Source organism: Mustelus asterias, chromosome 4 (assembly GCF_964213995.1).
Source record: "Mustelus asterias chromosome 4, sMusAst1.hap1.1, whole genome shotgun sequence".
Taxonomy (NCBI): domain Eukaryota; kingdom Metazoa; phylum Chordata; class Chondrichthyes; order Carcharhiniformes; family Triakidae; genus Mustelus; species Mustelus asterias.
Window position 1 is genome coordinate 58187613 of NC_135804.1, and position 25573 is coordinate 58213185.

At 43.6% G+C, this 25573-nt stretch overlaps 1 protein-coding gene across 1 annotated transcript in view; it reads right to left on the reverse strand.

Annotated features, from left to right (window-relative positions):
* Positions 1-25573, reverse strand: part of LOC144493113 (diacylglycerol O-acyltransferase 1-like) — a 213415-nt gene that overhangs the window by 19695 nt on the left and 168147 nt on the right. Inside the window, exons 8-11 of the mRNA XM_078212015.1 lie at positions 25483-25521; positions 12386-12427; positions 12250-12294; positions 546-658 (exon numbers count right to left, since the gene is read on the reverse strand). Of these exons, the coding sequence (XP_078068141.1) occupies positions 546-658; positions 12250-12294; positions 12386-12427; positions 25483-25521 (239 nt within the window). The remainder of the gene's footprint in view (positions 1-545; positions 659-12249; positions 12295-12385; positions 12428-25482; positions 25522-25573) is intronic.

Here is a 25573-nt window from a genome sequence, read left to right on the forward strand (position 1 = left end):
AGTTCAGTGAGCCATAATTCTTTGAAAAGCTGGGTCGACTCCATAAAAATTGTGGAGGTCTAGGGTATGCCAATCCCTGCAATGGATTCAGCCAGATAGGAATGCAGGGCCAATCCACTTAACCTGCACATCTTTGGACTATGGGAGGAAACTGGAGCACCTGGTGGAAACCCGTGCAGACACGGGGAGAAGGTGCAAACTCCACACAGACAGCGACTCAAGCCAAGAATCAAACCCGGGTTCTTGGCACTGTGAGGCAGCAGTGCTAACCACTATGCCACCGTGCTGCCTGGTAGTTTTTAAAGGATGGATGGAGACTTCAGCTGAAGTAAAACTGATCCTGAATCAAGAGATCAGTCTCTTTCAACATAATCTGAAAAAAGTCCCAAGAGGTAATTATCTATAATTACACTGTGATAAATTCAATAAAGATTCTATCCTCATTCTCCAACACTGACCAAGGTTAGCTACTGCTGCTTTTAATGCAAATAACATTTTGGGAAAAACTCTTTTCTCCGATCTGTGTTGTACAGCAAAACACCTACCACCAGTCTCGATAAAATCGCCGATCTCCAAACTGCATAAGCTCAGCAATAAAGTTCAAGGTTGAATGGAAGAACCCATGGAAAAATGTGAGCCACATGAAGTGATTAGGAATCTGTAGAAGGAATCAAATTGAATAACCTTTAATATGCAGTGACCTACAACACATTTGGAGATGAATTAGTATCTTTATTGCAACATTACTTTTTAAAATCCCCATCTCATCTCATCGTTCCCATGCTATCCCTCTTGTTGGATTTCCCTTTCCACTTTTTTCCCCACAAAATTCCCACTCAAGACCACCACCAACTGTTGGCAGCTGTATGTGCGTCATGCAATCCAGTCCACATGCACCAGGTTCTGCCTGCCAAATCAACCCACCGCCCAATCACAACAGCGTATAAAAAACTGTTGTTATTATAGATTATGAACAGTGTAATATTTAATCTACTGGGGTAATTTAAACTCTTCCCCCCTCTCCCCACCAGAAACAAGATGATGACAGAATTATAATCAAATTGGTTATCACATCACATGTTTTAACTCAGGTCTGCTGAGCTGCCAAGGCACCTGTATCAAGAAGAAACCTCGTTAATCTGTGTAAGTAAAAGTTCTATTAGGTATACATTATCTTGATGAAATTTTAATGGTCCTATCGTATATGTTATGGATGGTCAGCTCAATACACCTAGCAGTCAAGAAGAAAAGGCCCAAAAAGGTAAGTCTAACTTCATTTTTACTGGGCAAGGCGGAATGAGAGTGCCATAAGAAATGTGAATCACTACCACCCTGGTGTCACAAGAATGTGAGTCACTACTACCCTGGTCTCTGTGCATTAGGCATGACTTTCATGTTGCTCAATATCACTTCATTATGGAGGTGACACACTCCAGTAGCTTCAGGATGGTCATTAAGGGCATGTAACTTGTTGGCAGGAAGTTAATGCGGTTGGGGCCTTGAAATGGATCTTGAGGCATCAGGTGGAGATCCACTGCACACTGGCAGTCAGCAACCCAAAAGTTAAAATTTACTGATCACTTTGCATGCACAAAAGGACAGCACACATACTGTTCTCTGTAAGCCATACTGTCAATTTTTGTGTGGGCTTGTTGCTCTGTGAAGCTGTATGTAAAGCAGTACAAACATATTTCTTCTATGAACTCAATTATAAATTTCAGAGCTGCATAGAACTTATCTCAGATATAGCAATGCTAGTCACTCTTGTAAGCAGTCTGAATGTCTTATGTTCAGGAATAATTTCATTTTTCCCAATACTAAATTATTCAATAGTGCTACTCAGGAATTGCAATAAGGTCCCTTCTGAACTGAGCTAGGTGGTGTCCTTCAAATATGCTTCTTCAGTGTTTTGAAGGCAAAAGAAAAATACTTGGTGTAATAAGGTCAAATGCAAATCATGCCAAATTTTGCTTGATAATTCTCCTGTGAAGTGTCTTGGGATGTTTTACTATGTTAGAGGCTGTAGCCGGAATTTTCCAGCCGTTCACACCTCGCCACCCCTGCAAGTGAATGCAGAGAATTTGGCACTCAGCCAAATCTGCGTTTACTGCAGAGGGACCAGAGAGACCGCTGGCGTGAATGGCCAGAAAATTCCAGTGACTATATAAATGCAAGTAATTGTTGTTAAGCTTTTTAATTTTATAGTGATTAATGTACAAGGTAAAGGTCAAAGTGAAAATTCTACTTAGCTAAATTTGCTCTACCTTTCAAAAAAGGGGAAAATCCCAAATAACCTTTACTTTGCAATGAAAGTATTTTTCTCTCTTGACAACTTTTAACTGCAGAAGCAAAATTCTTTTATTTTCCTTTTAGCTCCAAGTTCAGACAAACTTCTTGTAGTGTTTTGTTTTAAAATCTGACTGTTCCGTTCTGTTCATTTTGATCCCAGGACACAAAGGGACGGTGTTCAATGAATAAAACTGTCCTCACTACAATTGGTGTGCATATTTGTTGGCCATCTGAGGTAAAAGATGATGAATTGTTTAATATCTGAGTCATTCTGAGTAATGGACCCTTGTTATATATTACTCCGAAATAGATCCCCATTGTATTACCCAGAAATGATGTGATCTGTGATATTTCAAAATCAATCTCACCTGGCTTATCTTTTAAATTGTGAAAATTCATTTTGTTTTCAAATTGAACACGTATTACTCAATTCCAAAATCCTTTATGTGAAAAAAGATACAAATTCAACAAATTGACAATCTTTAACGACAATCAAAGTGAGATTGCAATGGGGAGTGATCTTTTGTGAATTAGGCAAAGTGTCAATTCCAGCATGAAAAACGGAGGACTCCCGACTGACGTGATTTCTGACCGAATCTTATGCCTCTTAGTGACATTTTTTATTTTATTTGCAGCGTTGCCCCCCGCCACCACCGTCCAGAAGAATGCCTTCCAGCAACGTCACCAACCCCCACCTGGGATGCAGTGGCAACCCTTGTGTGTGCCAGTTCACTGCAAAAAAGGATGGGGCAGGAATATCGGTAGAACAATCTTCTTCGCTCCGCTAGGGTAAGGGACCCACCTCCAGTGTCTCTTTGGACCATCTCGTATCTCCAACTCCATCTCTCGCCCAGTCACCTTGAGGATTGCCAACGCCAAGCACAAGGCCCTCCTGCTCACTTCCCCAATCATCGTGTTCTCCCAATTAGCTGATATGTTCCTCATACTCCAGCTCCCACTCAAGTCCCACGCCTGCGATACTTCATCAACACCTTCAATCTCACGAATTCTGCCTAACTTTCCTCCTTATCTGTCATTGTAGGACAAGCACAGCCTTAGTAAGCATGAGCAGGTGCAGGCAAAGGAGTAATGCCGGAGCTCAGAACCTCACCCCCTTTGAGGAGAGAGCTCTTGAGCTGGCTGAGGAGCAGGAAGACCACGCCTGCGCTAATGGTGAAGTGGGGGCAGCAGACAAACGTGAGACTCCTCAACACACGCAGCCCATTCCGCAAGTCTCAAGTGAGTAATCACTGTTCCTTTCTCTATCCCCTGTAATGCAGTGCTAATGCCATTGCCCTTTTCTTGCAGGCAAATCAGCAGAGCAGCCTGGACCATCCTCGCGCCCCTTGGAGCCACAGGATATGAACAGTTCTGAGGGAGACTTCTCGGACATCACCATTGAAGATGTGTCACAAAGGTTACCTGCACCCAGCACCAGTGCAGATACTTACACCTCGGTGGGTTCACTAAGTAGGAAGGCTTCTGGATCACTCACTGGTGTGCACCTTACAGCTGAAGATACACAGTAGGTGGAGGAAGGAATGTCCCGGGAAACCAGCACTCGGATGGATGCCGAGGCCAGGTCTAAGGCTGGGCCCCTGCTCGATGACGTGCCCTTAGGTCCGATCATCCCAGAACTGATGGAAATGCAAAGGCAGAGTTGTGAGCATCCCTCCTAAGCTTCCAAGGCTGACTGGAGGAGACTATCACCTTCCAGATGGTGCCATCACTTCAGTGCAATGAAGCCAGCACTGCTGTCTGCGGTGCAGAACTTGAGGCAGGATGTGCACTACAGGGCAGGGGATGTCCACACCATAGTCAGCTCATCTCCATGTCTGACAGCATGAGCTCCATGGTGGAGGGTGTCAACTGCAAGATGTAGGCACAGCTGGGAATCCATGAATGTCAGTGCCAGAGGATGGTGGGGCTTCTGGATCTCATTCCAGTTGTCTCTCTATCCCATGGAGGAACAGTGGGGCCATCAGGTGCCTGAAAGGATGAGGATCATCTAAGGCACAGCCCGAGGCCCTCCACCCAGGAGACCCTGGTGGTGTCCAGCCATCTGGCTCGCCCCTCCCTGTGAGCGACACACCTCCAGCCCACACACCGAGAAGGGCAGCACTGCAACAAAAGAGAAAATGCTGGAAAATCTCAGCAGGTCTGGCAGCATCTGTAAGGAGAGAAACGTGCTGACATTTTGAGTCTAGATGACTCTTTGTTAAAGCAACACCTGTGTTGCCTGAAAGCAGGCCAGGACCTGTAAAGTCCAGGTCCACTGATGGATGCCCACCAACGTCATAGAAACATAGAAGATAGGAGCAGGAGGAGGCCATTTGGCCCTTTGAGTCTGCTCTGCCATTCATTATGATCATGGCTGATCGTCCAACTCAATAGTCTAATCCTGCTTTTTCTCCATAACCTTTGATCCCATTTGCCCCAAGTGCTATATCTAGCCACCCCTTGAATACATTCAATGTTTTGGCATCAACTACTTCCTGTGGTAATGAATTCCACAGGCTCAGCACTCTTTGGGTGAAGAAATGTCTTCTCATCTCCTTCCTAAATGGTCTATCCTGAATCGTCAGACTGTGACCCCTGGTTCTGGACTCCCCCACCATTGGGAACATCCTCCCTGCATCTGCCCTGTCTAGTGTTGTTAGAATTTTATAAGTCTCTATGAGATCCCTCCTCATTCGTCTGAACTCCAGCGAAAACAATCCTAACCTAGTCAATCTCCCCTCATACATCAGGCCCACCATCCCCGGAATCAGCCTGGTAAACCTTCGCTGCACTCCCTTGAGAGCAAGAACATCCTTCCTCAGAAAAGGAGACCAAAATTGCATACAATACTCTAGGTATGGCCTCACCAAGGCCCTATATAATTGCAACAACACATCCCTGCTCCTGTACTCGAGACCTCTTGCAATGAAAGCCAACATACCATTTGCCTTCTTTACCGCCTGCTGCACCTGCATACTTACCTTCAGTGACTGGTGCATAAGGACACCCAGGTCCCCTCTCCCAATTTACAGCCATTCAAGTAGCAATCTGCCATCTTGTTTTTGCTTCCAAAGTGAATAAACTCACATTTATCCAAGTTATACTGCATCTGCCATTGATTTGTCCACTCACCCAACCTATCCATATCATTCTGAAGGATCTCTGCATCCTCGTCACAGTTCATCCTCCCACTCAACTTGGTATCATCTGCAAACTTTGAGATGTTACATTTTGTTCTCTCATCCAAATCATTAATATATATTGTGAATAGTTAGGGTCCCAGCACGGATCCCTGTTGCACCCCACTAGTTACGACCTGCCAATTTGAAAAGCATCCGTTAATTCCTACTCTTTGTTTCCTCTCTGCCAACCAGTTTTCTATCCACCTCAAAACATTTCCCCCAATCCCATGCATTCAATCTTGCATGATAATCTCTTATGCGGGACTTTGTCAAACACTTTTTGAAAGTCCAAATGTACTACTTCGACTGGCTCCTTGATGTCAGTGCCAGAGGACTGATGTACTAGTTACATCTTCAAAGAATTCCAACAGATTTGTCAAGCATGATTTCCCCTTCATAAATACATGTTGACTCTGTCTGATCCTGCCACTGCTTTCTAAATGCTCCGCTATAAACTCCTCGGCTTCATCATAGCAACCTCTCTCAACGTCTTCCTCATCTGAGGAGATGTGGCACTTGCACATCTACTCCTGTTCCACGTGGTCTCCCCTCTGCAGCATTAAGTTGTGGAGTGCACACCACATCATAATAATGCAGAAGACCCTCCAGCACTTGTACTGTAGGTCATCTCAGGCAACAGGTGTGGAAGTCAGCAGGCCTCCCAACCTCAGATCCTGGGGAGGCGCCTGGACTTAATGTGTGGGTGAGGAAGGATAAGAGGTCATAGGCTAGTTGGCACTGGTAAAAGTAGGCACAAGTGTAGAAAGGTCACCACTGTATATAGGTTTAGAATAAATAATCACTTGGTTCACCCACAGAGCCTCCACCATGTTATTTGGAACCGAAAGCTATGCAAACCCTTGCACACACCCAGCGCTTCATCGTTGATGAGTGTGAGAATGGCTGTGCTATGTCTCTCCCAGATGGAAAAAAAAGCTATAGATGCCCTGCTACAGGCAATTCCACACCACCACCCCCCACCCCACCCCCAATCATTTAAGATTAGAGCATTTCAATAGAGCATTTGGGTGGGACCCAAAGCAGTAGGGAGGCAGAAGAGAAGGTTGAGGACAGCACAGAAGTTAAAGAGAGCACATTAAATAGTAAAGGCAGTGTCAGTAATCCTGGTACTAGACAGATCAGGACAGAGAGCAAGGGAATTCCAGATTAAGCTGCATTTGTTTCAATGCAAGAGACCTGAGGGCAAGGCAGATGAACTCAGGGCACGGATGGGTACATGGGATTGGGATATTATAGCAATTACTGAAACATGGCTAAGGGGAGGACAGGACTGGCAGCTTAATGTTCAAGGGCACAGATGCTATGGGAAAGATAGAATAGGAGGTAAGAGAGGAGGGAAAGTTGCACTTTTGATTAAGGAAAACATCACAGCAGTTGAGCGGGGATATATCTGAGGGTTCGCCCACTGAGTCTATATGGATTGAACTGAGAAATAAGGAAGAAATGAGGAGTGAGGGGTGAGAGATATAGGACAGATGTTAGAGGTAGGTTCTTTACTCAGAGAGTAGTCAGGGCGTGGAATGCCCTGCCTGCAGCAGTGGTGGACTCGTCAACGTTGAGAGCGTTCAAGTGGTTATTGGATAAACATATGGATGATATTGGAATAGTGTAGATTAGAGGGGCTTTAGATTGGTACCACTGGTCGGCGCAACATCGAGGGCCGAAGGGCCTGTACTACGCTGTAATGTTCTATGTTCTAAATAATTTTGATAGTGTTGTACTATAGGCCCCCAAATAGTCGACGGGAAATTGAGGAGCAAATATGTAAGGAGATTACAATAGCTCCAAGAAAAATAGGGTGGTAATAGTAGAGGATTTTAACTTTCCCAACATAGTATTAAAAGCTTGGATGGAGAGAAATTTGTTGAGTGTATTCAGGAGGAATTTCTCATTCAGTATGTGGATGGCCTGACTAGAGAGGGGGCAAAAACTTGACCTCCTCTTGGGAAATAAGGAAGGGCAGGTGACAGAAATGTTAGTGAGGGATCACTTTGGGACCAGTGACCATAATTCCATTAGTTTTCAGATAGCTATGGAGAATGATAGGTCTGGCCCAAAAGTTAAAATTCTAAATTGGGGCAAGCCCAATTTTGATGGTATCAGGCAGGAACTTTGAACAGTTAATTGGGGGGAGAGAGTCTGTGGGAAGGCAAAGGGACGTCTGGTAAGTGGAAGCTTTCAAAAGTGTGTTAATCAGGGTTCAGGGTAAGCACATTCCTCTTAGAGTGAAGGGCCCGGCTGGTAGAAGTAGGGAACCCTGGATGACTCGGGATATTGAGGCCCTGGTCAAGAAGAAGAAGGAGGCACATGACATGCATAGACAGCTGGGATCAAGTGGATCCCTTGAAGAGTATAGAGGGTATAGGAGTAGACTTAAGAGAGAAATGAAGAGGGCAATAAGGGGGCATAAGATAGTTTTGGTAGACAAGGCAAAGGAGAATCCAAAGAGCTTCTACAAATACATAAAGAGCAAAAGAGCAACTAGGGAGAGAGTAGGACCTCTTAAGGATCAACAAGGTCATCCATGTGCGGATCCACAAGAGATGGGTGAGATCCTAAATGAATATTTCTCATCAGTATTCACTGTTGAGAAGAGCATGGATGTTAGGGAATTTGGGGAAATAAATAGTGATGTCTTGAGGAGTGTACATATAACAGAGAAGGAGATGCTGGAAGTCTTAAAACGCATCAAGGTAGATAAATTCCTGGGACCTGATGAAGTGTATCCCAGGACACTGTAGAAGGCTAGGGAGGAAATTATGGGTCCTTTAGCAGAGATATTTGAATCATTGATAGTCATAGGTGAGGTGCTTGAAGATTGGACGGTGGCAAATGTGGTGCCTTCGTTTAAGAAGGGCTGCAGCGAAAAGCCTGGGAACTACAGGCCGATGAGCCTAACATCTGTAGTGGGTAAGTTGTTAGAAGGTATTTTGAGAGACAGGATCTACAGGCATTTAGAGATGCAAGGACTGATTAGGGACAGTCAGCATGGCTTTGTGAGTGGAAAATCATGTCTCACAAATTTGATTGCGTTTTTTGAAAGAGTAACCAATAAGGTAGATGAGGGCAGTGCAGTTGATGTTGTCTACATGGACTTTAGCAAGGCCTTTAACAAGGTACCACATGGTAGGTTGTTGCATAAGGTTAAATCCCACGGGATCCAGGGTGAGGTAGCCAAATGGATACAAAATTGGCTTGATGACAGAAGACAGAGGGTGGTTGTAGAGGGTTGTTTTTCAAACTGGAGACCTGTGACCAGTGGTGTGCCTCAGGGATCGGTGCTGGGTCCACTGTTATTTGTCATTTATATTAATGATTTGGATGAGAATTTAGTATGCATGGTTAGTAAGTTTGCAGATGACACCAAGATTGGTGGCATTCTGGACAGTGAAGAAGGTTATCTAGGATTGCAATGGGATCTTGACCAATTGGGCCAGTGGGCTGACGAATGGCAGATGGAATTTAAGTTCGATAAATGCGAGGTGATGCATTTTGGTAGATCGAACCAGGGCAGGACTTACTCAGTTAATGGTAGGACATTAGGGAGAGTTATAGAACAAAGAGATCTAGGGGTACAGGTTCATAGCTCCTTGAAAGTGGAGTCACACGTGACAGAGTGGTGAAGAAGGCATTCGGCATGCTTGGTTTCATTGGTCAGAACATTGATTGCAGGAGTTGGGACGTCTTGTTGAAGTTGTACAAGGCATTGGTAAGGCCACACTTGGAATACTGTGTACAGTTCTGGTCTCCCTATTATAGAAAGGATATTATTAAACTAGGAAGAGTGCAGAAAAGATTTACTAGGAAGCTACCGGGACTTGATGGTTTCAGTTATAAAGACAGGCTGGATGGACTGGCGCTTTTTTCTCTGGAGGGTAGGAGGCTGAGGGGTGATCTTATAGAGGTCTATAAAATAATGAGGGGCATAGATCAGCTAGACAGTCAATATCTTTTCCCAAAGGTAGGGGAGTCTAAAACTAGAGGGCATAAGATTAAGGTGAGAGGGGAGAGATACAAAAGTGTCCAGAGGGGCAATTTTTTCCCAGAGGGTGGTGAGTGTCTGGAACGAACTGCCAGACGTAGTAGTAGAGGCGGTTACAATTTTGTCTTTTAAAAAGCATTTAGACAGTTACATGGGTAAGATCGGTATAGAGGGATATGGGCCAAACGCAGGCAATTGGGACAAGCTTAGGGGTTAAATAAAAGGGGCAGCATGGACAAGCTGGGCCGAAGGGCTTAATTCCATGCTGTAAACCTCTATAATAGTGCAACATTGCACCTGTGTGCAAGAAGCCAAGGGGCTGTCGAAGTGCTGAGAGCCTGCCCACCTCGGGTGAAAGATGAAACTGAAACGGGGAGCCATTACCTCAAAGGGGCTGCAGTACCTGATGCTCATCTTAAACCATTTATTAAGCCCATGTTGTGCCTGTTCATTAACAGGGAACATTCAGCTCTCTGTCAGGCAAGAGTCAGACATATCGCTGAAGTTGAGAAGCATCGCTATGTCCTCGCAGCAAGTCCTCATCATTCTCCTGCAGAGTCTGGCCGATGGCTTTAGCCCCCTGTCCATGAAGGTGTGCAACATTATTATTTGCTGATGCTGGCACCACATTTTTTGTTTAACCTGACACCCATGGTGGGGGGAAAGCTTAACATGGGCATCCCTTGCTTGGTAGCCCATTCTGGCCCTGTCCATAGCCCTGCATTTCTTCTTCACCTCCTCGGTTTCATCATAGCAACCTCTCTCCTCAACGTCTTCTTCATCTGGGGAGATGTGGCACTTGTCCACCTCCTCCTGTTACAGGTGGTCTCCACTCTGCAGCATTAAGTTGTAGAGTGTGCAACACATCACAATAATGCAGAAGACCCTCCAGCGCTTGTACTGTAGGGCACCTCCTGACCGGTCCAGGCACTGGAACTGCATTTTCAGCAGTCCAATGGCCTGTTCCACCAGCACATGTTTGAAGTGTGAGTCTCATTATATGTCGTCTCTGCCAGTGTTTGTAGCCACTGCATTGGCGTCATCAACCCCCTTCTGAGTGGGTATCCTTTGACCATGAGGAGCCATCCCTCCAACTGTCACTCTTCCTCAAAGATGGCTGGTATTTGCAAACAACCCAAGATGTAGTTGGCACGGGTGCTCCCAAGGAAATGAGCACACACCTACATAATGAGCATTGTGTGGTCACAGACGAGTTGGATGCTCAGAAGTGGAATCCCTTACGTTCAGGAATGGCACTGCCTGTTGTGATGGTGACCTCAAAACCACATGGGTGCAGTCAATGACACCTTGCACCTGGGACATCCTGCTATGAGGGCGAATCCCAAGGCCCTAGCAAGCACCCTGACTTGTCTGATCCTGCTCCAAGTTAATAAACATCTCTGCCTTTGGATACAGGACATCTGTGACCTCCCTAACACATTTATCAGTGGCAGATTGAGAAATGCCACAGAGGTCCCCTGTGCTGTCCTGGAAGGAGCTGCTGATGAAAACATATTGTGCGGCTGTGACTTTAAGGGCCACAGGCATTGGGTGCCCTCCATGCCTCTGTGACTTCCACCCAAATGCTTCCCATCCATTGTGAATATCTGCTCTCCCTCCCAAGATCCCCTCTTACACAGCAGCTACACCCCCACATAATTTCCACCAGAGTGAATAATGTTGAGCCTCCTTTATTTCATGGCATTTGACTTGCCCAGCCACCCCCACCCAGAATGACCCCCACCCCCAAGCTGTACTTATCTGTGTCCCCAACATTCTCCCTGATGCTGCTCGAGTTTTGGACAGGCTGAAGCGAAATGGCTGCTTGACCACTCACCTTCGATAACCCCCTCAGAAGTTAAGGTGCCAGGTTCACGCTGATGTAGAGCTGTTCTAAATGGAATATTTAGTGTGGGCTCAATCTGGAGTGAGTGCTCGCTAACGAGATGCTAATGTATTAAACTGAGGTTCCCGACGGTCTCTGGTGTGTTCCACATCACCCTGCCAGCCGTATTGGTCAAAAATTGCAAAACGCGATCTTGCCAGCAAGAATCACATTTTTCAAAGTTCTTCTGCTGTTGAACGCGCGCTGCCATTCCTGTTTAGATTGTGACGCTATCAAATAAATTGCAGGCGTTGAAGAGGGTCAATGTAATAACAGAATGGTTTTGAGGATAGCTTTTAAAACCTCACTCTTTAGTCTTGACAAAAGAACATTGAAGTATACAAAATATTGAATGGTTTAGACAAAGTAAAGCCTAATTGCTACTTTAAAATAAAGCAGAATAGTAGAAAGCAGTCACAATGGGTAAATTGCTTAATGCAAAATAATCTGCTAGGGAAGATAGTAAAAACCTGGGCATTTGCAGCATTTAGAACACATTTAAACTGGGAGAGCTGAATACTTGAGGGATGATCTTTAGCGAGTCAAATGGCCTGTTCTCATCCTTGATCTTTCTAATGTTATGATATTGCACTTGAATAAAACATAAGCCAAATAGGACAAAACCTAGACACGTAGGATGTTATCAAGCAGTCTAGTTGACTAGTTTTATAGTCAGCAAGCAAATGATCATCAATGGGTATATCATGGACACTGACATGAAAAAAGCAGAGTAACAAGCCAGGCAGGAATTGTTGCAATCATGTAAATTTAGCTGCCTATCATGATCCTTAGTGATTGGCATTTTCATGCTTCTTAATTGTGTTCTGGTTGCTATTGGATTGCCTCTATTCATCATAAATGCACACTTGATGAAGAATGACATTACGCACCGCTACGAGCATTAGTTGATGAATCATCGAAGTCAACTTCATCTCCTAAAATTAGTTTAAATAAAGACAAGTTTAATCAACACCAACTAATGGTTTAAAAACTGCAAGCAAATTTTGAAAAGAATACCTTACTTACAACAAAAGGCTGCATTGCGTTTCGAGTCACTGGCAAAATCCACTGAATAAAGAAACATTAATTACTCTTTTTTCGTCCGACATCATAATGAAAGAAAGCATAGTATGAACTATGTTTGCAAATAAAGCTTAACAATATAAACAGGATCACAATCAAATGATTGTGAGTTGCTAAATAGCTAATGTCACACAATCATCAAAATGCACTAACACTCAAATAAAATACAGGTATTACTTTACATGATAAGCAACTCTGAAGTCATTTGCAGATAATGCACCCAATTCCATACCGGTCACAAGCTGCTGACAAGATATTTGGTTAGTTGCTTCGCCAACCCTGCCAACGCAATTGCAATTCCAAGCTGTGTTATTTTTCACATTAGAGCTATCTTAGAATTTTTATCTTCATCAATCAGACAACTTTGTTTTTTAAAGGGTTTAAATGCTATTTGACACTTTCAAATTGTCAATATTATCTGCTAGCTAATACTTTTGATATATGTAGGTTAGAAATTGCTGTGGTTATAATAGCAGCCAAGTATGTAATGCACTTATGACACTATTTTAGGTGTTCACTCATTTAGAAAAACAAGAATTAACTTTGCCCTGCATAACTTAAGTTCTACCACCATCGTTTTACAATATTGTAAATGCATTAATGTTTGCCAAATGAGTTTGGCGACAAAATTCAGAGAAATATATATTACTTAAGTTGTTAAGAGCTATAATTTCTCCTGTCCTTCTGATGCACCTAGGTTGTGCTGATTCCACAAATGTCAGCACTCCGTTATCCAAAAGCCATTCTTTAAGTGCGGCCAAATCAGCGTGCGGCCAGTGTTGACAAATATAAATAACACAAAACAAATCATATCTAAGTTCAGTGGTGTGCTTACCCAATGTCCAGATATCACTAGAACTGACCAGTATGTCCCTGTATCAGAAACATTATTGTCATTACCATCCCCTTCAGCAGGCTACATTGCATTAAAGTGGTTCCCATCTGCTCATGGTGAAAACTCCTCTGCATCATCATATTAAATAGAATGTGAGGCATTAAGAAGACTTAGCATAAAGTTAAACTTAGCTTTAAGTTAAACTTTAAGTGGTTTTGGTCTTAAGCTGATTATCCACGGTCGAGTCTGGTCTGAGTTGTCTCATTCAAACGAATGAGGCACTTCAGATGAATCAAAATGAAATCTTGGGGCACAATTCTTCCCAAAAAATTCTAAGTGTCAAATTCGTGTGAAAACTGGAGTAATTCACACTGTTTTTTTCAGTGGGTGTTCAGAGAAGAATCTCCCACACTCTGTGCACTGCAGAGGCCATCAGCGTGAATATCATTAAATTTCAGGGGGCGTGGTCTTTTTCCACTGGAAGGGGTGAAATCAGCGTGCTGAGTGGGCACTGCACATGTGCTGATCTGTTAGTGCCGAGATCGGCGCATGCGCAGCAGCCCTGCACTGAAGTCCTCCCGATTGCTGGCCAGCTCGACCACTGGCCAGCCCCGTGACGCTCGCAACGCCAGCTCTCCCCACCACTACCCCCAGGGTCCGATCGGTGGCCTCCCAAACATTTACAGGTCCAGCCCTGACCCCCCCCCCCCTCGCCTGCCCTGATCTCCAGCCCCCCACACTGATTCCCTCTGACAATTACCTCCCCCCCACACCAGCAGGCTGATCCCCCCCCCCCCCTCCGCCTCCACAAGCCCATCCCAGTCCTGGCCTCCTTCCTTCCCCCACCGATCACTATGCAGAGTGGCAGCGGGACCCCTCACCCCCACCAATTGCCTCCTAGGCCCTGCCCCATCAGGGCCCGCCCTGTTGGCATTGCCCCATGCTTGATTGTAAGTAATCAGAAATCTATCGATTTCTAACTTGACTTGCTCAATGGTTGAGCTTTTACAGCCCTCTGGCTGGAGAATTAGAAAGGTTCATCACCCTTTGAATGAAGAAATTCCATCGCATCTCAAATGGACTTCTCCCCATTTTGAGACTGTGGCCGGAATTTTACCGGCACGCCCGCCCCGATTCCGGGACCGGCGAGGCTCGGAGAACTGTATTCTCTGTTGGCCTCGGGCGGGATCGTACGAACCTTGGCGTGGACGTGCTGGTAAAATTCTGCCCTGTGCCCCCTGGTTCTAGACTCACTGGCCAGAATAAGCATTCTATCTACATATAGCCTGTCATACCCTCTAAGTATTTTGTAAGGTTCAATATGATCATCTTTTATTCTTCAAAACTCTAAAGAATACAGGGCCAGTTTTCACAATCATTCCTCATAAGGCAATCCTCCCATCCCAGGTATTAGTCTGGGGAACCTTGGTTGCACTCCCCCTATGGCAGGTATATAATTCCTTAGAAATTATACACAATACTCCAGGTACGATCTCACCAACGCATCTATACTCCTGTACTCAAATCCCCTTCTGATGAAAACCAACATATCATTTGTCTTCCTAATTGCTCGCTGCAACTGCATGCTAGTTTTAAGTGATTCATGAGCAAGGACATTGAGGTTCCTTTGGACATCAGCACTTCCTAAATTCTCACCATTTAAGAAATATTCTGCTTTTCTGTTTCTTTTACCAAAGTGAATAACTTCACGCTTATTCACATTATATTCCATCTGTCATGTTCTTAGCCCACTCACTTAGCTTGGCTAAATATTCTTGAAACCTCCTTGCATGCTCCTCAAAACTTACCTTCCCACCTAGTTTGTATCATCAGGAAATTTAGAAATGTTACATTTGGTTCCCTCGTCCAAATCAATAATGTGGGTACAGCTGATTCTTGTGGTACCCCATTAGTAACAGACTGCCATCTTGAAAATGAACCATTTATTCCTACTGTCTGTTTTCTGTCAGTTAACCAACTCTCAATCCATACCAGTATATTACCCCCAATCCCATGTGCTCTCATTGTGTTCACTAACCTCCTGTTTGAGATCTTATCAAACACCTACTGAAAATACACAACATTCACTAGTTTTTCTTTATCTATGCTACAAATAAAATCCTCAAAAAACTCCAATAGGTTTGTCAAACATAATTCTCTTCCATAAATTCATGGGCGTCATTTAAGTACCAAATGAGTGAGAAAACGAGAGAGATTCAGACCTGTTTTTTGGGCCAGTTTGAAAATGCAATCTTAAGACACTTGCAAAAAGTGCCAGGATGCGATTCTCACCAGCAGGATGCAATTATCACCAGCGCACCAGGGAAGCTGGCTGCTGAGCTCTATAGGTGCTATTGTGCAGACATCCCGATCACCCAGTGTACTGGGAGATCTCTTGCCACCGCCTGCCCCATTGACATTGGGACCACCCTTCATGCCGCTGACCACCTCCTGTGCTGGTTCCCCTCTTCCCTCCTTAAATATTGGCCATTGCCTATCCATCATCATGCCTTTTAATGAATTTCCCCAATCTATCTTAGCCAATTCATTCCTCAGACCTTCACAGTTTCCTTTGTTTAGATTTAGGACCCCAGTTTCAGATTGGACTACTCCACTTTTCCATCCTAATGACGAATTATATCATATTATGGTCAATCTTCCCTAAAGAATCCTACACAACAAGATTACTAATTAACCCCTTCCCATTGTACAATACCAAATCCTGTTACCAAAACTGCAATATCTTTGTACAGGAAAAATAGCAGACAGGTATAATTTTTCCGAATTCTAAAAATGAACTTAAATGTTTCTAATAAACATGTAAACTGCTCTGGGAACAATGCTTCAAAGTTGCATTTCACTTACTTTGAGTGTTCTTTTGTAAATATCTACAGCTGTTTAATTCCTGTTTTACAACTACACAAAACCAATAGTTTGTAAATTATCCTTATATTACCTCCACAGATTAGTTGCCTTGTAACTTCATTCCATTTGTTGCAAAAGCCATTGCCATTTCTGAGGATAGTGAAGATGCGACAAAGGGCTAGGAATTCACTAATAATGAGGAGTTTTTATTTTCAGTCACAGAAAAGTATCAACCCACAAAAGTAAGCCAACAGTCTGCTGCAAAGTGGACCTGTCATCAAATCCTCCTTACGGACCTGCTTGGAGGCATCTCAAGCTTCTGCTATGCGATGGTAGATAAAGGGACGTGTCAAACACAAAAGGAGATGCTGAACCTATTACATTTCCACATCATCATGACAACATTTCAGAGCCTTAAAGTGAAATAACTGCAATATTCAAAGTGTGACCAGATTCACACTATATGGTTAACTTGTATGTTATGTTGTTGGTCTGGGCACAGTTACTTGAGCAGAATGGTCTCTAATCAATCTATTAACTACACTAGACCATGACCATTAATCCTCCTCACACTGTTCTAGATGCATAATGATGTTACTGGATTTTGCCTGCAAGGGAGAGAAAGGTGAAAGGGAAGGAGGTGAGAGGCACCTGCTTGTCCTTTAGAACGGAGATGAATAGCCATTGAAAAAAAAACTTGTATTTACATAATGCCTTTCAGACCTCGGGATGTCCCAAAGTGTTACAGCCAATGAGATGTTTTTGAAGTGTAGTCACTACTGTAAAGAAGGAAATGCAGTAGCCAATTTATGCACAACCACCTCCTACAAAGAGCAATGAGAAAAAGGCCAGATAATTTGCTTGTGTATTGATGTTGATTGAGGTATAAATATTCGATAAGCAGGTGGAGAGAACTTCCACTGACCATCCAACAAAGTACAAATCCTTGTATGATCCAGCAGTCTTAAATCTGAAAAGTACAGGACAGAAACCATGGGGGTGATTTTACAAGACAATTTTAAGTGTCCAGCTAGCGTGAAAACACGGGAAAGTTTCAGATCCATTTTTTGGGCGAGTCTTTACTTCGAATCATATGGATTTAGACAAGTAAAAAATGGGCTAGACCGTTTTCCAGCCACTAAATGGAGTGGGCGGGGCTTAAATCGCCAGCCGGTCGGCTGTAGTAGCAGAGGAAGCTATTGCGCACGTGCAGACCTTTGTGGCTGCACACAAACAACTGCAACAGCAGAGGCCTGACAGGTCTGAGAGAGAGAGAGAGACAGATCAGGCCTCTGCTATTGCACCAGCCTCAACCCACCCCCCCCCCCCCAGGCTATTTGCGGGGACCCATGGCCAACTGTGAGTTCCACATACCCGGAAATATTGACACCATCCCCCGCCGCCACTCTGATCGCACCCCCTCCCTCCCATTGATCGCCTGCAGAGTGGCAGCGGGGCTCCCCTCCCGACCGAACTGGATTGCCCCGGCCTGGCCTCTCCCCTTCAGGCCCCATCCCTGGTGGTGTCTAGTAGGCAATGCCAAGGTGCCCAGTGGGCAGTGCCAAGGTGCCAGGCTGGCATTGCTCAAGGGGCACCTCCACCCTTGCCCTCGACCTCCCTGGGAGGCCTCAATGGCCTTTGGTTCTACTGGCGAACCAGCATGAATGTTCCCCGTTCATGGGGGCCTGGTGTTTTCCTCGCTGGTAGAAACCTCTCCCGGCGGGGCCATGTGTTAAGTCAGTTTTACATATATTTAAATAAATCATTCAGTATCTCGCCGGAAATGGGCACGAGGCTGAAAGTGCCGGATATTTGGTGCCGGTAAGATTGCAAGATGCAAGAATTTGGGCATGAACCTGATTTTTCGGCTCTCGTGCGATTTTACTGGCCTGGCCTGTCCCGCCTATCACCAGTAAAATCACGGCCCATGTTTTTTCTCAGAGACACAGATAAATGTCTGAAAAAAACTGGATGATTATTTTGGTGTACCTTCACAATATTTCTGCAAATACAATGTAATAATGGATACTGAATTGGGTTATATTTGTGTGCACATAGACTATAGTGGTGATAACTATAACTACAGGATATATTTTTCTGCAGAGTAATATTTACCTATGAAATTTTCCTACAGTAAGATGCGTTTATTCTTCTCACTTATAACTTCAGTGCTTTTAATTCCCCCTCCAAGCCATTCTTTCAAACTCAGTTCATATTTGAGTTGAACCCTTCATCATGGCACTATTCATATTCCTGGATTTATAGATCAATCCAATTTAATATTTATTATCTGCAGACCTTGAATACAGCTTGATGACAGTGCAACTTTGTCCTTACAATACTGCACATTCAGTAAGTGTGTATTTGGACAAAGCGCCAGCATAAAACAAGGTAAAACAGGTTTGTAGCAAATGTAGTAATATTCAACAATATGGTACTTTCCATTAATCTCTCTGTGTGTAGTATGCTTGCCCATGCACTGGAACAGCAGAGTTAGCTTCTTTCATTGCTGTGATTGTACTCAACAATCATGTATAAATATTTCTCATTCCATTAGTTATGATCAAGTTGAGACTTGTCCTAAGCATGACTACAAATCTAGATATGCACACCACATTATACTGCAATAATAAACTATTTGGATCCACCCCACAGTAATTAACTTATTGTGGCTCCAAAACCACTGGCATTAAAATGTCAATTATCCTGTTAAACCTAAACTGTGCAATGAAAATGTTTGATTAAAAACAGCATATTGGAAATACTCAGCAGGTCAGACAGCATCTGTGGAGAGAGAAATAGAGTTAATGTTTCAAGTGAAAAATATTTTATCAGAACTGAGAAAAATTAGAAATACAACAAGCTTAAACAATTGAAATATGGGAGAGTTGAGTAGAGAGAGAGAAACAGAGTTAACTTTTCAGATTGATGACCTTTGACCAGAACTGGGAAAGTTAAAAATACAAAATGTTTTAAGCAAGTGAAAGGGGGGAATGGAGTAATATAAATACAAGGGAAGATCTATGGTAGTGTGGAAGATAGGAGAGATCAAATGACAGAATTGATGGGACAAGTAAATGGAACAAGTAAAAAAATAAAAGATATGTCTAGAAGAAGTGTGAATGGCAGAATGATGAACAGCTTATGTCTGAAAATAAGACCAAGGGAAAACCTTGAGTAAAACCAAAATTTGCAAAGAAAAAGGAAACAAAATGGGAACAGAGATTCCAGTTTAAAATTGAGAATTCAACATTGAGTCTGGAAGGTTGTTGAGGTGCTGTAATGTAGCAAACACAGCAGCCAATTTGTGTTTATGTTAAGCTTCATTGGAACGCTGCAGGAGGCCGAGGACAAGAAGTCAACGCAAGAGCAAGGTGGAAAATGAAAATGACAGGTAATCAGAAGCTCACCACATAAACACAGTGGCTACAAGAGCAGGTCAGAGGCTAGGAATACTGCAGCGAGTAACTCACCTCCTGACTCCCTAGAGCCTATCCACCATCTACAAGTCAGGAGTGTGACAGAATACTCCCCACTTGCCTGGATGGGTGCAGTTCCAACAACACTCAAGAAGCTTGACACCATCCAGGACAAAGCAGCCCGCTTGATTGGCACCACATCTACAAACATTCAATCCCCCCACCACCGACGCTCAGTAACAGCAGTTACAATGTACTATCTACAAGATGCACTGCAGCAATTCACCAAAGATCCTTAGACAGCACCTTCCAAACCCACGACCACTTCCATCTAGAAGGACAAGGGCAGCAGATAAATGGGAACACCACCACCTGCAAGTTCCCGTCCAAGCCACTCGCCATCCTGACTTGGAAATATATCGCCTATCCTTTGCAGTCGCTGGGTCAAAACCCTGGAATTCCCTCCCTAATGGCATTGTGGGTTAACCCACAGAACATGGACTGCAGCGATTCAAGAAGGCAGCTCACCACCACCTTCTCAAGGGCAACTAGGAATGGGCAATAAATGCTGGCCAGTCAGCAACGGCCATGTCCCATGAATTAATTTTTAAAAAGCTCAGGTTCTCATATGTGGACTGTATGAGAGAGTTCTGCAAATCAATCACCTAATCTGTATTTGGTCTCCCCAGAGTAGAGCAGACTGCTTTGTGAGCAGCAAATACAGTATCTTACATTGAAAAAGTACACATAAATTACTGTTTCATTTGGAAGTAGTATTTGGGGATTTGGGTATGGAAAGATCTGCTTGGTGGTGACAGTCTGAAAAGATGTCATGACTCTCTCATTGCCCTCCATCACTTTAACAGCTTCCAACTTCTGGCTGTCATCTCCTCTGCACTAAAAAGAAAGACTTGCGTTTGTATAGTGCTTTTCATTGGACGATTTAAAGCATCTTACAGCCAATGAACAGCATTTGAAGTGCTGTCACAGTTATAATGTAGCAAACACAGCAGTCAATTTGTGCACAGCAATCTCCTACAAACATAAAAAATGTGATAATGGTTAGTTGTTTTTCTGATGTTGATTGAGGGATAAATATTAGCCAGGTCATCAGGGAGAATTCCCCTACTCTTTTTCAAAATAGTGCTATAAGTTCTTTTACATCTATCTGAGCAGGCAGAGTGGACCTCATTTTAACAGGCCTTTCAAAATATAGCACTTCCAACAGTGCAGCACTTACTCAATATTGCAGTGGCTCTCAGCTTTGATTTTTGTGTTCAAGCCCCGGTGTGAGATTTGAACCTAGAAACTTGTAACTCAGTCGCAAGATTACTATAAACTCAGTCATGGTTGACAGACACTATGGATATTTAATCCCTCTATATGTCTATTGATCTTTTGGTCTCATTAAAATCTACACATGAATGCTATGGATTTGGGACAAAAAGTTATGCCCCTACCCCACTTAATGCAACAATTGTAACTATCTTCAAGAAGGGAGATAAATCATGCTGTGGAAATTATTCAGATATTTCCCCATTATCCAAGTACAGGAAATCCTAACACGCAGCCTCCTGAATCACCTACTTCCCATGGCTGAGGAAATTCTGTAAGAAGTCTAACAACACCAGGTTAAAGTCCAACAGGTTTATTTGGTAGCAAAAGCCACTAGCTTTCGGAACAGGCTGTTCCTTTGTCAGGTGGGTGGGAGTTCTGATCACAAACAGGGCACAAAGACACAAACTCAATTTACATGAATAATGATTGAAATGTGAGTCTTTACAGCTAATCAAGTCTTAAAGGTACAGACAATGTGAGTGGAGGGAGCATTAAACCCAGGTTAAAGAGATGTGTATTGTCTCCAGACAGGACAGCTAGTGAGACTTTGCACATCCAGGCAAGTTGTGGGGGTTACAGATAGTGTGACATGAACCCAATATCCTGGTTGAGGCTGTCCTCATGTGTGCGGAACCTAGCTATCAGTCTCTGCTCAGCGACTCTGCGCGTGTCGTGTGTCGTGAAGGGCGCCTTGGAGAGCGCTTACCCAGAGATTGTCTTCCCCTGCTTCTCCCTATGCTATACCGCTTCTCCCAGCATTCTCTTGCTTCTTCTGGTATTCCCCTGCTTCTCCCCATTTTCCCCTGCTACTCCTCCACACACTGTTCAGGTTCTCAGCACTTCCCTTGGCATGGTCACCTGTGTTTGGATGCCACTAGATCTCAGGCCTCACTTCAGGTCTCTCTTCTATTCTTCTCATCCCCTAGCTGATTTAGTGAGGGTGAATATGGGACCTGTGTGTCTGTGAGGCGTGCAAGGGGGGTGTGTATGTATGGGGGAGGCAGTGGTGTGTCTGTGAGATCATGTGTCTGTGTGTATGGGGAAGGGGCATTTGTGTGTGTATGTGAGAGGGGGTATATGTACGTGTGTGAGAGAGGGGTGGGGTATAAGAGTGAGGGATGAGTGTGTGTCACGCACACCCCCACACACCAAAAGGCAGTCCCCCTATTTTCATTATGTATGAGAATGAGTGAGCACCGTGAACCTGGGAGCGAGCTAGACATTCTAGTGCTGTCTTTATTTATTACTAATTTTTAAATTATCAATTTTATGTTTGAGCAAGTTGTTTTCTTTCCTACATCAGCTGTCCAAGACTAGTATTTTAAAATGAGGGCAATTATGAGGGCATGAAAGTTATTGTAGAAAATAAAAGTTCACGGTGTAGGGAAGTAACATATTGGCTTGAATTGAAGGTTGGCTAAGTAACAGGAGACAGAGAGTTGGCATAAATGGTCTTTTTCTGGTTGGCAGAATGTGACAAGTGGTGTGCCACAGGGGATCAGTGTTGGAGCCTCAACCCTTTACAATTTATATTGGTGAAGAGACCAAAGATATGGATGCTAAATTTGCCAACGACACAAAGGTGGTTAGGAAAGTTAATTGTGAAGAGATTGTGAGGAGGCTACAAAGGGACATGAATAGGTTAAGTGAGTGGCAAAAACTGACAAATGGAGTATAATGTGGGCAAATGTGAAATTGTACATTTTGGCAGGAAGAATAAAAAAGCTTATTTTCTAAATGGTGGGAGATTGCAGAGCTCTGAGAGGCAGAGGGTCTAGGTGTCCTAGTGCATTAATCACAAAAGGTTAGTATATAGGTACAGCAACTAATTAGAAAAGCTAATAAAGCACTGTTGTTTATTGTGAGGGGCACTGATTACAAAAGTAGGCAGGTTATCCTTCAGTGTGCAGGGCATTGGTGGGACTAGATCTGGAGTATTGTGCATAGTATTGGCCTCCTTATTTAAAGAAAGATGTAAATGCATTCAAAGCAGTTCACAGAAGGTTCACTAGATTAATACTAAGAAATAGGTGGGTTGCCTTACGTGTAAAGGTTGGAAAGGTTAAGCTTGTATCCTCTAGAGTTTGGAAGGGTAAGAGGTGACTTTAAGATCCTGAGGGTATTGACAGGGTGGATAAGGAGAGGATATTTCCTCTTGTTAGATGATCTAGAACTAGGGGGTCACTGTTTAAAAATAAGGAGTCACTCATTTAAGACAGAGATAAGATGTATTTTATTCTTCCTGAAGGGTCCATGAGGCTCTGAAATTCTCTTTCCCAAAAAGCAGTGGAAGCAGAATCTTTGAATTTTTAAAGACAGAGCTAGATATATTCTTCATTAGCAAGTGGGTGAAAAATTATTGGGGGTAGGCAGGAGTGTGAGGTTGAGATTGCAATCAGATCAGTCATGATCCTATCGAACGGCAGTGCAGGCTCAAGGCGTGAGTGGCCTATTCCTGCTGCTAGTTTGTATGTTTGTATTTGACTCAGGAAATCGCGAGGCTTTATAGATTGTGATCCAAAAATTTGCAAGAAATTTCATCACAATCTGGCAATTGTTGTATGGTCATTTGATTTGAGTGGGTGATCTGAAATAGAGGCTTTCAAAATTCAGACCAGGGTTAAGCAAAGCTGTGCGATAGCCTCCATACTATTTACAATAAATCCTACAGTGGCTATTCACCTCATCAAACATCAACTGCCCTCTGATGTCAATATTAAATACCGCCTAGATGGAAAACTCTTTAACCTCAGTCACCTCAATTCAAAACTAAGTTGATCACCATAGATATAGGGGGCGATATTTAAAAAAAACTAAGTGCCCAAGGGTGGGAAATGGGGGATAGATGTTGCGATGGATTTGTGGCACTCTGTGCATCACATAGTGGTGCCGGGGGGATTCATGCCGGTAAAGCATGGGGGATGGCCTCATCCTGCTCGAGAGGCCGGCATCAGTGCACTGAGTGGGCCACTGCGCATGTGTCAGTGGGGAGATCGATGCACGCGCACTGCCCCACCCCATTGCTGGCCTCCCAATGGCTTCCCTGGCACCCCCTTCTCGACCACTGGCTTCCCCGATCCTCCCCGAACCTCTTCCCGCGGGGAGGGGGGGGGAAACATTAGCAAGAAACATTAGGAAATGGAGATTTGTCGGGCCAAAAACGTGCCAATACAGTTTTCAGAGGACTGCAGTGCCAATGCCTAAGCTGCACCACCCCAGTCCAATGCCGGCATCTCCATATCTAAGCTGCACCAGATTTACAAGCAATTCTAGATCCCTTTAATTCTGCATATGAGAAACTTGGCCTGCTCTTGAAAGTTGTGAAAACAAAATACATATATCAACCCATGTGTGGTCAGCCAAATATTCCACCCCAAATCCCATATATGTTGAAGAAGAGACTCTGGAATATCTTGAGCACGTCCCGTTGGGCAGACACCTCTCTCAAATGAGGAGATCGAACACTGGATCAGTTGCGACAGCCCTGCCTTTTACAAACTACAGCAGTGAGTATTTTCCAACAAAGTCCTCCACAAGTAAAAAATAAGTCCTAGTTGACATCACAGCTCCTGTACAACAGTGAGACCTGGACTGTGTATCAGCAATACATAAGAGTGCTAAAGAATTGCATTAGTAATGCCTGCACCACATCCTCAGGATTTAATCGGGAATACCATTGAACAAATTCTGGTAAGCCAGCGTTACAAACATTCATGCAAAACTCTTGCAAAATTAACCATCTCCCTTCCAGGTCCTTTTTTCTGAACTCTCAAATGACAAACATTCCAGGGAGGACAAAGAAAATACTTCAAAGACACCCTGAAGCTTTCCTTGAAGTGCAGCAGCATTGACAATGACTCAGAAGAGCTTGCTACAAATCGTTCATAGAAATATAGAAAATAGAAGCAAGAATAGGCCATTTAGCCCTTTGGGCCTGCTCCGCCATTCATTTTGATCATGGCTGATCATATTCAATACCCTGATTCCCCCCTTCTCCCCATATCCCTTTAGTCTCAAGAGCTATATTTAATTTCTTCTTGAAATCACACAACATTTTGGCCTCAACTATTTTCTGTGGTAGTGAATTCCACATATTCACCACCCTCTGGTTGAAGAGATTTCTCCTCGCCTCAGTTCTAAGGTTTACCCCTTATCCTCAAACTATGACCCCTTGTTCTGGACTCTCCCACCATTGGGGACATTCTTTCTGAATCTATCCTGTCTAACCCTGTTAGAATTTTTATAAGTTTCTATGAAATCTCCTCTCAATCTTCTAAACTCCAGTAAATATAATCTTGACCAACTTTGTCTCTCCTCATATGTCAGACTTGCCATCCCAGGAATCAGCCTTCAGAAACCTTCAGAACGGTGACAACTTGTGCATTATGCTGCATCACGCTTGGAATTACAACATCTTAATGATGAAGCAGGGCAGCGGCAGAGAAGAAAATATAAGTAAATCCTGCACTTTGGATCCCACTACCTTAGGGGACATATATTTAAGAAGTTCTCTTTCTACATTGAGACCAAGAAAAGGAAAATTTAGAAAATTATGTCTATACAAAAATACATTTCAATCTTACCTGCTGTATCAGTCCAATAAAAAGATTAATTGAAAAAATCTGGAACACAGGAATGATTTTTAACAGATTATCAACTGAATACGATTTTTTA